Raw genomic sequence first — 15,887 nt, 5'->3', positions numbered from 1 at the left:
TAACGTGCCTATGAAAAGGACTCAGCACTTCAGATCTTACCTTCTGGCTATATTTTTATGCAATACCACAATAGCTTCAGCGTAGACATGCCTGAGGGAAATTTGAAGTAGGCAGATGTGAAGCAAAATGCAGACTGCAAAACCTAAACATTTGAAGAATAAGCCTGTTAATCTTCTGCTGCTGCTCCACTTAACTGATTTCAAGCTAATCTGAGTATCTCTGCACTGAGTCTAGGTGCATAGTTGCTGGAGACAGCAGCAGTGTGTGTCACTGCGGTATTACAGAGTGGACCTGGTTTTAAGTGTGGGACACTGGAGTGACGAGAGGTCATGTGGGGCCTGAGCTTCTGAACTTCTTAGAGGCAGAGTAATCCTGTGTAGTTTCAGGAGTTCCTCTCAACTGCCTATGTTAGGAAAAATTACCTCTTTAGCCTTTTTTCCGTAACTAACTGAGAAATACTGAGGTGATTCTGCCCATCCGGCATTAAAATGACCTTCCAGATAGGCACATCTGCTGTACTGATGATATAGGACGCATAGGATGACTGTGCTTTCAAATTAACTACTTCAGTCAGGTGCTTAAATTGCCTAAATTCAGTTGATGTCACCCAGCCAGAGGGATTCCCTCTCCCCACCATTTGATTATTATTTGGATTAAATTTATTAACTAGGTGCTTATGGAGATGGATAAAACAGATGGCAGAAAAATATTATCACAATATTGGTTCTTCATTAAAAACTCTCTTGGCAAGAGGACACAGGAAATCCAGAACTCCTTTGAAGTTTAGTAGCTATCTGACAGTGAACTCATCGGCTTGGATGTTTTGTTTAGTTGCTTTTCATTTGCACAATCAGGTCACATTAAAGAGGTACTGATTTTGTATACATGGCTGTAAGCTGGATGTCAGGTGCAGATGGGTGATTTCAACCAGCTCAGCTTTAAGAATATAAATAATAATGGTGAACTGCAATGATATATTCCATCCCCACTGCACAGAGGCATGATGGAGCTTCAGCGATGCACTGGTTTTGGAATCCTTAGAAAATAAAGGAGCAGAAAAATCTAGTAATAAATCATCTACCACCTCCAGCTGCCCGTGTTCCTCCCTGTCTGCCATTATTTTTGTGTTTGCCCAGAAACTTCCCTCACACCTGTTCTGGGATGAGGTGGTCAACAGTTTTCCCATAGTTCTGCTATTTTTCAGTTATACATCACCAATAGAGATTCACTATGTCTACACGTCTGTCTACAGACACATCACATTCTTCCAAAAAGAAACGTATTGCCAGTGAAATTGAAAAAAAAAAAAAAAAAGCCTTGCTGGTAAAAAGGGAAATAATATCTGATGCTTCTTGAAATCACAGAACAAATCCTATTCACCTTATTCACAGGAGTATTGAAATCCTTGTTTTACTCAAATAAGAACTTGAACAGAATTTAGCGTTACAGCAGTTTACAGCATCTTTTATTGCTGTGGTTACGTTTGTGTATAAATACTAATTTTTTTTTTAAGTATTAGTTTAATAAATATTCTTTCTTTTTTTTTTTTTTTTTTAGGAAGTGAATCTGTCCTGAAAGAAGATATATTCTAACATTTAAGGGCAGTGGGGAGGAAACTGAAGGGTGGGGTGGGGATGGTGTGGTCATTTTTAGCAACAGAATCTTCCTGGGGAGCAGAGGTGCTCTCATTTTAGTGGTCACAGAAGGCAGTGGAGAATCTGACATAAATAGGTTTTAGTTCAGGTGACTTCTTTCCCTTTGCCTCAGGTCCTTGTTATGGAAAAAAATGACAATTATTTTATCTTATTACGCATCTTGTCATTTTAGTTTAGGAGCTATTAGGATTGTGTTGCATTATGCATTTGTAGTGCATTGGGTTTGTGATTTTGGTTCAGTTTTCTAGTTATTACAATAACACAAACAACTAATAATAAATTAGATTTTTTTTTGCAGAATATAGTTTCAGCCATGCAAGCCAGACCAAATTTTCTTCATTAGGAGCCTCAGAAATGGGCCCTATCTAATATATTAGTGAACATTTTATGTTCATGGAGTTAATGTTCAGGAGGAAAAAAGGTAACTTTAAATCACTAAATTATTTTCAGCTGTATATGTTGAGTCTCTTTAACAAACAGGTTTATATACCGCTTGAAATTAATAAATGCAAGTAAGTGCAAAAAATACCCAACTACCATCTTAAGGCATTCCAGCTACTGCAATGCCTCCCTTTTCAGAACCAGGACACTGCATATTAATGAGGAAACTTTTATTTAGAGCTGGGTATGACAGAGTTTTTTTCTCTGTTCTGCTTTATTTTGGACAGGATCTGTATCATCAGTCGTATGACTGCGTCTGTGTCATGTTTGCCTCTGTTCCGGATTTCAAGGAATTTTACACGGAATCTGATGTAAATAAGGAAGGCTTGGAATGTCTCAGGCTGCTAAATGAGATCATTGCTGACTTCGATGATGTATGTACTTCTAACAACAATCGACATATGGTTTCAGTCTTAGTAACTCAGGGTATGCAACAGTAAGCAAACATACTTGAAAGGGAGAGTGGAAGAGCTGTCAGAAAAGAACTTTTGTGTGCCTAGTCACATGGAAATTACTTACAGGGAGTATTAAACGAAAAAGAGATTTATGTGGGATAAATCAGGTATTGACTGACATCATACTCAGTTGCTTTTGATTCACTATAATGAGAACCCCATGTGTATTATCTGATGGAAAAATTTTTGCCCTTTAGCTGCAGTTCATGAGGCAGTTCTATTACATGTCATATATTAACTACAATTTCTAAGTACTAGTGCCTAAAGTCAGGTACGTAAATCTGTGTCCCCTAAAATGATGCAGCTTTGTGTTTTACCTGATCTGTGTTGGTCTCATTATACACAGCGTTGATCAGTTGATACATGAGTGACTCAAAGGATTGTATAAGTTTTAATATTCCATTCTCTGAAGTTTCAAGCAGGTACAGAGTATGACTACAGATGGATTGTGAAAAGGCAGCTGTAAAGGTCTCACTGAGAACAGTATTTGTCTTAAAGAAAGTTTAGTGATGAAGATACCAGAAAAAGGCATTAAGATCAGGTCATGACTCAGAGAGCACAGTCTGGATGTGCAGATCTGCAGCTATAGAGGGTATTTTAGCAGAAAACCCATTTGGAGAACATTGGAATGGCCAGAACAATCTGGGATATGAACTAAAATCCTTGGCTTTTAGTCCCATTGGCTTGGACCATCCCATTGGCATGGAATAGATGCTGACTTTCAGAAAGCTGCTTAAAGCTTAACTGTTGGCTTGCATGGTGACTCAGTTCCAGTATCAAATGAGTGCAAAGTCTACTGACTTTTATGAGCTGTATGTACAATAAGGTGTAATTTATTCTCATTACTGTAAATTTAGTCCCTTTGTAATAAAAAGGTATTTTAGCAGACAGAAATTGCCTTTCCTTGGAGGCTGTAACCATTGTTTTTTCCATCCTTAAGTCCTTCATCCTGTATATATTTGTGAAGCCATTTGGGGTCTATTAAGAGACTGTTCTAAGAATTGATGATCTGAATACTGTTAGAGTAACAATGCTGTTAAAGTAACAATGCTGCTAGAGTAACAAGGCTGCTGATCTGAATAATGAATAACCACCATTGTTTTACAGCTATTGTCAAAGCCAAAGTTCAGTGGAGTTGAAAAGATAAAGACCATTGGAAGCACTTATATGGCAGCAACAGGATTGAGTGCTACACCCAACCAAGAACAGTGTCAGGTACAGGAAAAGATTCCTGCTTAATAAAAAACATGCTCAAATGAAGGCTAAAATTCTGTTCATTAAGCTGCAGGTTATATATAATGTTGTGTCCTAGATTTTTCTTATTAACATCGATTGTATTGTACTGGGTAAGTGTATACTTTTGTTTAGTCATCTCTGTGAATTACTGTTCTTCACATAGCAGTTTGAAAATGCCACCTCTGTATTTGCTAAGTCTAAAACAGGCCTTCTACTCTAAATACAATACAACATTTTATTCCTACATGCTGCAGCAGAACTGGATTTATAGAGTACACAAAAGACTGCAAGAATGAGTATTTTCCATTGTAAGCTGGGAGGTCTGAGTAGCTGTATTAACCACATGCTTACAGAACCCTCAGACTCAGCACTGAGAACGTGTTCCTTTGTTTCTGGTTCACTTAATAGGGTAGGACTGGGAACTGCAGTCAGTAGAAATGAGGTTCAGAGAAGCAATTCGTAACTTCTAAGCAAAAACCTTGCTTTTGCCATGATCTTTAGAGTACTATAGGTTAGCAACAGAGACAGCAATTACAAATCAACACATTCTCTGCCAAGGATTAATGTGCTTTTGCCAAACTCATGTTCCTTCTAGACAGAAGCAATTAACACCTGAACTGTAGACCCTAAGGATCCTGAGGACAAAAAGAATGATTTTAAATTAGATCTGACATTTAATACAGGGAGGTGAAGGTGATGAAGGAAATGCGGAACTGTAGATTGGAGATGAGAAGACATAGAGGAGCTCTCAATCACAACTAAAACTAGTGTCTGCATAGGAAGAAATTGATGGTTTGAGTTATTTCCACAAACTGTGGATCAAGAGATCCAACTTTTAGTGTTCCTTTGGTGATGTAGTACACATTTTCAAAAGAAATCCACCAGAACTCAGCAGCCTTCAGTCCAGATGACCCAAGATGCACAGATCCTGCAGTACCTAGTGTGGCAGTGACTGACTGCTAGACATACTGCTGGGAACCGCCCCCAGCTGAAAACAAGCACCCGAGGAAGACTAAGTGCCTAAGGAGGGGGTCTGAATACATCAACTGAACAGGAGACCATCTGTCTTAGCTAGGAGTGAACTCCAGAGGAAACAGGCTTCTTTCATCTAAACAGCTGCTCTGGCAAGCACCTCTACTGTCCCACCTAGGCTGATGCCTACTCTATGAATCATCTCCTGAAGTTGTCATCTATCCATCCCTTCTGTCACTTTATTTCAAGAAATGAGGAAGATTCAGTCATTCCTCAGAGAGATCAGTGAGTCCATCTCCTATGAAACCATTCTCTTGTCGGGGTCCTACCCTGGGCTGTGGGAGCCTGAAAATCAATTTTCTCCTCAGCCTGAGGGGACTCAAACCAGTACTTAGAAATCAGGCTACACTGTTGATGTATGAGGAGCCATTAAGTCTATAGCCTTTTTAAGTGGTATAAGCTCTGAGCTAGTAAATTAGGTGACAGAGGATGGGTTGCCTTCTTCATCTCTACCTCTTGTATTTTATTCATTTTCAGGTCTATTAGATGTTCACACAGGTGCTTGCTTATCTACCAGATGAGATCAGTGGAGGAACTCTTAAAAATTGTGGATTTCACTGGATCTTAATTATTAACTAGGGTGTTGAGCTGTGCAACAGTGAGGGGGAGCTGAGTCTCTGTGGGGCTGTCCATGAGCATTACTTATTATTAAAGGGCATAAAATAGAAGCAGACACTTAAGAGAAAATTAATGAGCAAATCCTAGGCACACATAAACATTGAGTGCCTGTGGGGTTAGATAGCAGCTAATCAGTTGTTTGACAATCAGAACATGAGATTAGGCATGTTTTGGATCTATCATCTCCAGACTGCCTGACTGTGTAAGTAAAATGCATCCTGGTCTATTGTCCATTGTTTGAGCTAACCGATGTTGGACAGGGCACCATCTTCTACGTTACTTTTCTTCTGCTGCCTGCTGGCATTAGGACATCCCTAAGGGTTTAAGTGCTTTCAAGTGCCCAGCATATTTTGGTTGTATTCTCACAGCAACTAAGGCTAAGGAAAATGATTTTACTCTGGCTGTTTAAATTCAGGAACCGGAACGACAGTATATGCACATAGGAACCATGGTGGAGTTTGCATTTGCCTTGGTGGCAAAACTGGATGTCATAAACAAGCATTCATTCAATGACTTCAAGTTACGAGTAGGTATGTATCACGGGATTTTTATGAGAATATCATGGAGGAGGGGGACAATTCAGTGTGACGTACCAGCTGATTAAAGTGTTAGTAGAACTGACCAAAAGGGCCATGAAAGTAAATGGCACCGTCTTTACCCTGTTTAAAGGCAGCCTAGATGGTGTTGCCTGTTAACCATAGCTACTGTTGCCACAAGGAGTGTTTCAAGGCAGGACTCAGAAAAGGGCAGCATTCCTAAGTAAAGAGTGGTTGAAAAAATATGTTCCCATAGCTCTGAATGGTTTTATGATAACTCAATAATAATTATTCTAGAGATTGTTAACCGCATAAATTTTTTACCCTATTTCAATACCAAGAGACACAAGAAGACTCTAGAAAGGGCTTTACAAAACCACATAAATGGTTTTGGAGGACACGAGCTATAAGGGGCCAGTGAGGCTGGAGTTTGAAATACTTTAGATGTAGTAAACTCAAGCAAGCATACGCAAGGGTACCCTTTCCTTCTCAGTGTTGGACAAAGGAGGGTATTTCCTTCTTTATTATTCTGTGTTTATTGACAAATAAGAGCAAAGATGACTAGTTGTTTACATTTGAAAGGGTAATATAATATTATGTTATAATATATTTCAGCTTCTGATTGCTTCTACTTGTGCACCATGGTATTTTAAAAAAGAAATAGGCAGCTGCAGTAAGCCATGGAAAGGATGATGAAATAAATTAATTCAGAGCTGGTCAAGAACCATATGTTCCAAAATGTTTATTTCCCGATAGCAGTACACAGCAGTTTTACAATGCAATATGTAACTTGTAAAGTGTGAAATGAAAGCAGTAAATAAATATTGGAAACCCATAAATCCCGTAAACATGTCAGAAGTATTTGATTTCCAACAGTTATTCTCCTGTCTTGTCTTTTTCTTGCTGTGCTGCTTGCTCTGCCTGTCGGCTGCTCCTCTCCCGCTGATTTTACAGTGCCACCCACTGGCAAAACTTGCCATCTTCTGCCCTGAAGTACCTGTTCCTTAGAGCACTCCTTTGCCAGTATGTTTTGTATTCCTTGCTAGGGTTAAAACATGACAAAGCAAATCTGAAGTATGCTTCCTCCTCAACGTGTTACAGAACTTAATGGGTTTAAAGGAAATCTGTAGAGATACCATATTTCCGTACAGAATAAAAGTTCTCTTCTTGCCATAGATGACATGCCACATACTTGCAAACATACTTCTATCAGCTGTGTCAGTACAGATAAAGAGCTGCTGAGTGTTGGGGCTAAATCTGCAAACTGATTAAAGCAATACTGACTCCTTTAAAGCTGGGATCATGAAGCAAACTTTCTAGGGGAAAAAAAGATAGGTGCTTGTGATTTTTAAAGTGTTTGCTATAGGTTCCAGAGAAGTCAGACTCCTTTGCTTCATGAAATGAGGAATGATTAAATCTACAAAGGGACGCAGGCCCCAAACTGGCACTTCTGCCACCTTAACCCAATATAGGCCCCACTGAGATCTTCACCTCCCATCTTCACTTCACTTCTCCACCTGACCATGAAAGCACCTGATACCCATAGCAATTAGAGCCACAAAAACATTTGAACTTCTACCTCTGACATAATCCCCACTGCAAGGATTTAAACCCAAACTGCCATTTGTAAAAGCCTTCCTCGGCCAGCATCTAACCCCAGAACTGCTGCAACTCATTGGAGGTCTCAGCTTTCGACCTCCACTTTCTGTGAGTGCCTGAAATGCTAGCTGTGTGTCAGGAGGTACCCAGCCTACTCTGACATTGTCAGGCGAGGGAGGGGAGTGCCTCGGTTATATTTCGGGCGCTCCTCCCTTTCTGTTAGCTCAGGTGATTGATGTATTAGACAAGCTTAGATACACTTTTGCAGCAGGTGTTGCACAGGTACTGCTTTTTTTTCAGAAGAGAATAGAGGCTGACATGTTTGCCATACAGCTTCATGGTTGGAACATTTTTGTTTGTGTTGTAGGTGAACTTAGTTTGGTTCTTGCTTTTGGCTGAGGCTGCTCAAGCATGGGGAGGGATCCCTGTTCCCAGGAGAATGCTATGAGCCCAGGCTGTAGGATACTTCGGAATGAGATATTCTCTGTCTGTCCTGCTGAACAGTATTTGCTGAACAGTAGTTGCCTTTTCTCGGAATAATTAAATGTCGCTTTGGATACGAGAGAAAAAGACAGACCATATCACCCTCTGTTAGAGCATTCACGTAGACCGACAGTATTACTTCTTCCAGCCTTGCCCCAACAAACATTCATGTGTGTGATGCGAAGGAGGCCCACACTAGCAGGAATGACATAGAGCAGCACGTCCCAGAATGCCTGGGTGGCCAAAACACATTCCTAAGAGATATGGGTAGAAGTCTCCTCGAAGGAGGAGGGATCTGAAGCTGGCTCTCTAGCCCCTGAGGTATGACTCGAACCATCAGCAGTGGTGGTTCAAGAAGGAGGTAAAAAAATAAAACCCGCCTCCTGTCCATTGTATCCTGTAGAAAAGTCCCACCGCACTGCCCTAACGTCTGGACCATGGCAGAGCATTTGCCACACACATCTCTTCAGTGTTCCCTACTAGCCAGCTTGGGCTACTCAGCAGATTGCTTTTGTGGATTCCACTTTTAGGTCCCTAGTGCTTTCTATACCTTGGGATGTCATGAGGCAGAAAGGCACACTCATGGCTTGGTTGTGAATGCAGGCTGTTGCAAGGCCCAAGTCCCTTTGTGCATTTAATCCCAAGCACTTAGACAAATATTTATCAGGTCCTATCTGATATCCTTTAGGGTTTGCATATTTCCCCAATTTTCTGAATTTAACTGCTACAGTCACTTTTTGCAGGGTTTCCAAGTGGGCTTACAGCTAGCCCATGCTGCCATGTTACATATGATCCATACTAGATGAGCCAGCTCTGAGATGCCTCCCCATGCTACAATCACACTTTCATTTTGCTGCATACTTATATCCCTAGTGATGGTTTCTGTCAAGGAATTGACAGAAGTCAGTTATGATCCACTGACATGGAGACAATTTTAGAAATCCAAACTACTCACTTGTCCAGGGTTTATTTCTCACTAGGTCTAACTTGGCTTTCCTGCTCATTGGTATGTATAGTTACAATTATAGTATATTTGATGCTGGTTAATGACAGTGCTTTTGATTTTGCCTCCTGGTTTCCTTCCCTACTAGCAGAGTACAGCTCATTCCCTTTACAAATATAACACAGAATACAAACTGACTGCAAGATATAAAATGCCCAGAGTCTAATGAGGGACTATACTATGTTGTTCTTCACTCTTGCAGTGTGCATTTCAGAGCTAGCAATTTGTTACTCTTACTCCATGCTTAATCAAATTATTTGAATACATATATTAATATTGCAGTTATTTAGGACCATTCTATTGGCAATCCAGCCTGCGGAACAAGGCTTGACATCCTTCCAACTCATTCACAGCAGTTTATTTTACATTTAAGAAGCAAAGAATACTGTAAAAGTCATTTGATTTGGCCAGTACCTATTGCAGAGAGGAGAAGCCTTTTTCACTGCAAGCAGAAATGAAAAGAAATTCTTGTATGTCTGTTTTCCCAGAAGCTGCTGGTCTCCCATGGTGTGTTCCTCATGCCATCTACTAACGGTGGTAACAGGTTATTAGGATACTAATGGTTGGAAATATCAAATTTACTCAGGATGGGAGGGAGCTATAAGACTAAAATTAGATGAACTAACTTTCTGCATTTTTATAACTAACATCCTGCTGCTGTCAATGGCTGATAGAACAGTTGTGAGCAGACTTTGTTGCTGTACTCACTATTCAGCACAGGCCAAATACCATGTTCATCAACTTGATATGTTACCAGATGCACTGTGTGTCCTTGTTTGGTGGATCTTCATTCTTAATGTTAAGTTCTGATTTTTTCCAGGTATCAACCATGGACCTGTAATAGCTGGAGTAATTGGAGCTCAAAAACCACAATATGATATCTGGGGCAATACAGTAAATGTGGCCAGCAGGATGGACAGCACTGGTGTCTTAGATAAAATACAGGTAAGTCTTGGTTTTGTGCTAGTATTTATCTACATCCTTTGAGTTTGGTGCTTAAAAACCATCATATATTTGTACACTAAACAGATCTGTGTTTTGGAGTTAAGGATGCCTACAGAAAAAAATTACCTACCAGCTGTATCTGTACGTTTCAAAAGAATTAGACCTTGGGCAGAAAGTAAAGAATTAAAAGCAAATTATAGGGAAAATGGGAGGAGAATCAAAACTTTGTCTTGACGCTACAGAGGAATATAGTGGAGGAAGTCATGGGTTGCCTGGAAATGCATCCCTAGATTAAGAGAGGATTTGAGGTAGATCACATTTCTACTCTGTGGATTTCATAAAATACTAGCGACCTTATCTCTGAAGGGCATTCCTGATGTTAATTATTTCTAAATAAAGGAAATGACCATAACTGCTGTACATCAAGTTATATCCATAAAGCAATCATGAAACTTCCCTTTTAATGAACCATGCCAATTAATAATCTTTATAGATTATTATCTGTATAGCTTATAGATAGACCTATATAGACATGACCTTCAATTTACTAACTTCCCAGTGATCCCATAGTCAGGGATCACATTTTAAGTGTCTGCCTAGTATGCTGCCTAGCATTTTTGGATCCTAGCATGTGATTGAGAGCGCTCCAAATTGATGATTGAGACTATTCAGAAATAAATAATGGAAAAGTAAAGTTACCAACTGTTGATCAAAACTGAAAACAGAAGGGATGTCAAAGCAATGACATCTACAAACAGTTGCTTGCTGCATGAAGAAACACAGACAGTCTGAGACAACTGATGCTGTTGAACAACCTCTGTCCTAGCGGGCTTTCACCTAAAACGGCAGAACTGCCTGAAGTTTGGTTCAATGCCAGTTATGTGAGAAACTGGCAACAGCAGCAATGACAGATGATGCTAATGTCTTACTCTCACTTCATTCATACAGCCTTAGTATTTGCAAATAGATGGAGAAACTTGGGTCTACTGCAGTGAAAAACAGCTCCTGAAGATGAGAAAAATGCTATACAAGGAAGAGTGTTGTCCCTCGTGCCACTTGTGTACCTACGAGCCCTCTGTTTGCAATCCTAGGTACAGAAATGGTTATACCAAATTTGATACTTGATGTAAGCGATTAGAACGGCCATCCAGCAACAGACCGTTTGAAAGCTCAGGTGCTCAAACCTCATTTGAGACCCTTTAAGGCCTTGTAAGCGTTACAGCAAAACCCTTCTAATTGCTGAGAACATACGTTCTCTTCACACTCTGGAAGAAGATTCTCCTTTGCTCTGTTACCAATGCTGGTTGTATTGCTGTATTGTTGCAGGTTACAGAGGAGACGAACAACGTCCTGCAGACACTGGGGTACATGAGCACTTGCAGAGGAATAATAAATGTAAAAGGAAAAGGAGAGCTGAAGACATACTTTGTACATACTGAAATGACAAGATCCCTTTCACAAGGGAATGTGGCATCTTGAAGATGCTTGTATGTGTCATTAATACCATATTTTTCAGGAAAGTATCACGCACTTTTTAACTACATTTTGGCCCTTAACATGCGTGCTATTTTCTGGTATGTGGCACTTATTTTAATATGGCTGCAGAATAGTCCCATGAGCCATCATTTTGCACCTTGATATTCCTATGTTCGAGGACAGTTGCGATGTACGCTATAGGACTGGAAGATTGTTCTGCTACTTGCACTGTTATTCAAAGACAAGAAAAGATGGAACAGGAATTAAAAGGAGATAACTCATCCTGAAAGGACTAAAAAGAGTTAGTGACAAATGTGGGGAAAAAAGGCAATAAAGCTAGGGGTGCATACTATTTTCTGATGCATGGTGTTTTCTGGAAAATACAGTCGCTCCCCAATAGCATCCACTAATCTGGTATTAAAGTATACAGTATTTGTAAATAAGTTTACTCTGTCCACACATGATTTGGATGTGATCACCAGTTGCATCTCATAGCCAGGGACACGTTGGGTGGCTTGCTGGCATTCTTTCTGAAGAGAGAACTAACAATGCTGGAATAGTTTTGTACAAACGTGTCAAATGTTTTGAAGCTATTGTCTTTTGTAAGGTTAATTCATTAAAAGTTTATATGTACTTTGTCTTACTGTTGCTGTCTCTTAAGTTTTGCTTCCTTCCATGGCTTCTGTCGCTCTAAACCTTCCCGTCCCCTGCTGCTGCCGCTGCTGCTTTTTATTCAGCAGTTCGATGTTGAGGCAGGCTGTGGCCAGCTATCTCACCAGCCTTGGTCAATAATATCTGCTAGACTTGCTGTTGCCTTTCAGAAATTCAATCACCTCTATTGTCTTCAGTCTTGGGTACCATCCTAGGCACTTTGCAGTGCCTCCCTAGGTGATATAGGAAACTTACCTCAAATCCATAAACACAAGCAAAGTGGGGGATACTGGAGGCGGTAGCAGTGTTGCTACTTTGCAACTGGCCTGCAATGCTTAAACAGTAACTAGGAGAAGCTGTACAAGAGAAGAAAAGTTTTGTCTGTTTTGCACTTTGACAACTTCTTTTGCCTTTGCATGCCTTTCACTTAACCTTTACAATGCCGGATTTCATGGGATATTTAAAACAAGCTAATTTATCAGGACATGAGTATGAGCAGAAGATACAAAAAATGCTATTTTGTGGATATTCAAGATTAATTTAAATCCCGTTGAATTAAGTATCACACTTGCAGAGTTTCACAAATGAGCCAGGTGAAAGACTGAAAAAGCAGGCAACTTTACTGTCTGTGCTCCTTTGAAGCATAGATAGTAAAGATTAATTTTTGCTTTGCTATAATCAATACTTGAAATTAACATATTTTTTTAGTCAAAACATCCTAACAAGACCAAAATTAATAAAATCATCCTATTTACAAAATAGCATATAATTACAAGATTTTTTTTCTGACTGATACCATATGAATATAAAAGTCAACTTATGCACTATTAGCTCTGGCATGTTAGCGAAATGTAAAAAGTATTCAGATTTCTCATTCATGAAACATATATTTACAGTTGTGTTGCACTGGTGTCCTTTCAGAAGGAGTTCTCAAAATTGTGGGTCACAAATAAATGGCATCAGGCCAGAGTCTCACTGAGTGTGGCACAGTTTACTCACAGCAGTCTGCCCACTAGCAAATTGGAATGGCAGTAGATTTCAAAGTGCCTACATTTGCCGTAAAACAGACCATCTGAATTTTGATCCCTTTACGTTAGTCTAAAAGCAAAATGCAAGTTATTTCAGTTATGTCCAACATAACACACTTCAAGCCTCGCCCAGAGCTGGAGACTTTTGATAAGTAACTCTCAAGATAGGTGCTCAGTCTAATAAAATCTCATTAAAAATATTTTGTTGTCTTTATGATTTCTTCCTTTTAACTAATAAGTTAAGATAAATATTTTCCAGTGGAATGAAAGACTTTGCAAATAGCTCACATGGCAGCAGAAACAACGTCCCTGTCGTTGCCTAAAACAAGCTATCACTGAGCTATGCTAAAGACTGCTCCTAAATCCCTCCTCTCCATTCACTATAAATTTGTCCTAGGAACAATTAAAAATTATTAATCTCTTAGACTTTGAATATACTTTGGGCCCTTAAAATCATTCTGGTATTATCACAGGTCAAAGCAATCATTTCTTACTGTGGATGAAACCCCTTTATGTAAAGTTGATTATATTGTACTGTCATGTCTATGTGCAGCTTTCAGCTATAACCTGTACATTCAGGATTTTGCTTTTCATTTGTATTCTTGCACATCAGTAGCAAACCTTGTACCTAACTCGATAGCCTTGTTTCTCTGATTTTTATAAAAGTTAAACAATATGATATTTCTGTAAGCCGTGAAACGTTAGAACATTGGAATGGCTGTGAGCTGACTGGTCCAGTGAAATATAAAGAAAGATATGTATGTGCCCTCCATAAGCGTGTTGCAAATGCCTTTGTTCAGAGCACTCATGTTTCACTGGTGGTGTTCTCTCATTTTGTAGTTGCATTTGGATTCTGCCAGCCAAATCCTGCTAAAGAACAAGAAAGCGGGCAAATGATGATAATAGCCACCCAGACAAAGAAAGGTGCATACTGTCCTCTCTCTAGCCTTCAGCTGCTGAGTAGTATTATTATCTTTCTAGTGCCAAGAAGCTATTTGTATCCAATAAATACTTTTTGTCTTCTAATGCGTCTTACATCTACTGTTTGTACTGTTTCATTTTTCCCCTGTCTAGATTGACCCAGGGTTCTTGTACCCTCTTTCTTCCTCTCCTGCAGCAATTTCATCTGCCTCAATAACTGGATATAACACTGCTCATGTACCAGTGTGTAACCTGAAAAGCTTTATGATAATCGTACAAATCAGTATTTGACACTCCCTATATTCTACATCACAGTAAGGCTCATCAAGTTCTACAACTTCCGTGTTGGTCCCCTCGTTCGTAGGTCGCTAGCAGACCACAAAGAGCGTGACCTCCAAAAGTACAATGCAAATGTATTTCACACCGTGAGGCAGCAGCCAGAAGATCAATGTAAGAGGGATTCGCTGTGGTCTGGGAAAATGAAATCCAAACGGGAACACTGCAGGGAGCCTGCTGGATTTCTTTTCAAAGTCGATGCTTTGCTCTACTTTATGGAGGGCTACCAAAGGACAGGAAGAAAGATTAGACTTGCAGATATTTTTGTTAACTGCAACAGTAGTTGGGATTACCTGTAAATTAATGCAATTTAGTTGCTCTTTCTAAAGGATAACATTAGCATCCATGTCAACATCTATTTGTGCTGTGTGAAAAGCATTTTTCATTCTTTTTCTATTCCTTTATGATTCCTCTATTTTGTAAAATATCTACAGACCTTCCCTTCTTCCACTGAGGCACGGGTGGTTCAATTTGCTGGTTGCTAAAGCGGCCGCTGTGCACACCTGAAGGCAGAGGTGTTGGAAGTCTGTCCTGTTTTGTTTTCAGAACCTAGTATCAGGACAAGTAATGAGCTATGTTGTCAGGGTGCTTTATACAGCAGCAGATTACTGTTGAAAGCAATGATTACCTTGTCCTTTGATATGTAGTTTTCCTTTTGGTTGTACTTCTGTATGAAGATATTTTAATTTTTCAGATAGCAGATTCCCCTTCACCTGACCTAGATACTACCCTTCAACACTTTTTACAGGTGGACCCCAAATAATTTCAGGAGTAGGGCTTTTTAGTTTTATTCTTCCTTTCTTGTCTAAAATAGTGGAGTGACTCTGGGGAGGAAGCAAATGTAGAATGATATATGTGCCTTAAATAAAACACATAATTAAGCGAGTATTTTTGTTCTTGAAGTATTTCAAATTTGTGTGGATTTGTCGAAAGAGGTGTATAAATCAACTGTACCTGGTTCACCCTAATGGTTGCTACATACTAATTTTTAACATTTTCAAATGTAGGGGCAGGAATTACTCGGGTCAATGTAGTTTTTAATATGTCAAAATGCAAGATAAGGACATTTTAATCCTGTTTGCAACTATGAAGATAAGAGCCCCTTTATGTTGTAGGATGACACTGTTCAACACAAAGATTCTGCTGAGAATTATTTGAAATTTTTTGATGGAGTATTTTTCAAATAAATTTGTAGCCATTGAGATGCTCTTCATGAAGAATCTCAGTTTTGACAGAAAAAAATGTGCATGAAGTATTTTGAAAGATTGACACTCCTGGACTAGAAATTTTCATGTTTGCATTCCAAAACAGTGTTACAAACAACAACTGTAATGAAAGTAATGTCACCTCATGCATAAAATTGTGTATTACTCTACTTACTAAGAGGGATATTGAACAGAATACTCATCTGAATTGGAGTATCCATTCAGCAGATACCCGTCAGCATACGAATAATAATTGCAAATTATAT

At 39.4% G+C, this 15,887-nt stretch overlaps 1 protein-coding gene across 4 annotated transcripts in view; it reads left to right on the top strand.

Moving 5' to 3' along the window:
• The window catches only part of ADCY2 (adenylate cyclase 2), a 196,326-nt gene extending 182,141 nt beyond the window's left edge, over window positions 1–14,185 (top strand). For all 4 annotated transcript variants that reach the window (XM_075052496.1, XM_075052495.1, XM_075052497.1 and 1 more), the window contains 5 exons: window positions 2,325–2,471; window positions 3,660–3,767; window positions 5,854–5,968; window positions 9,880–10,004; window positions 11,331–14,185. In XM_075052496.1, the coding sequence (XP_074908597.1) occupies window positions 2,325–2,471; window positions 3,660–3,767; window positions 5,854–5,968; window positions 9,880–10,004; window positions 11,331–11,483 (648 nt within the window). In that variant the 3' untranslated portion in view covers window positions 11,484–14,185. The remainder of the gene's footprint in view (window positions 1–2,324; window positions 2,472–3,659; window positions 3,768–5,853; window positions 5,969–9,879; window positions 10,005–11,330) is intronic.
• The last annotated feature ends 1,702 nt before the right edge of the window (window positions 14,186–15,887 follow it).

Source organism: Buteo buteo, chromosome 20, assembly GCF_964188355.1.
Source record: "Buteo buteo chromosome 20, bButBut1.hap1.1, whole genome shotgun sequence".
Taxonomy (NCBI): domain Eukaryota; kingdom Metazoa; phylum Chordata; class Aves; order Accipitriformes; family Accipitridae; genus Buteo; species Buteo buteo.
The sequence above is the reverse complement of the archived record's forward strand: the minus strand, read 5'-3'. Positions and strand labels throughout refer to the sequence as shown.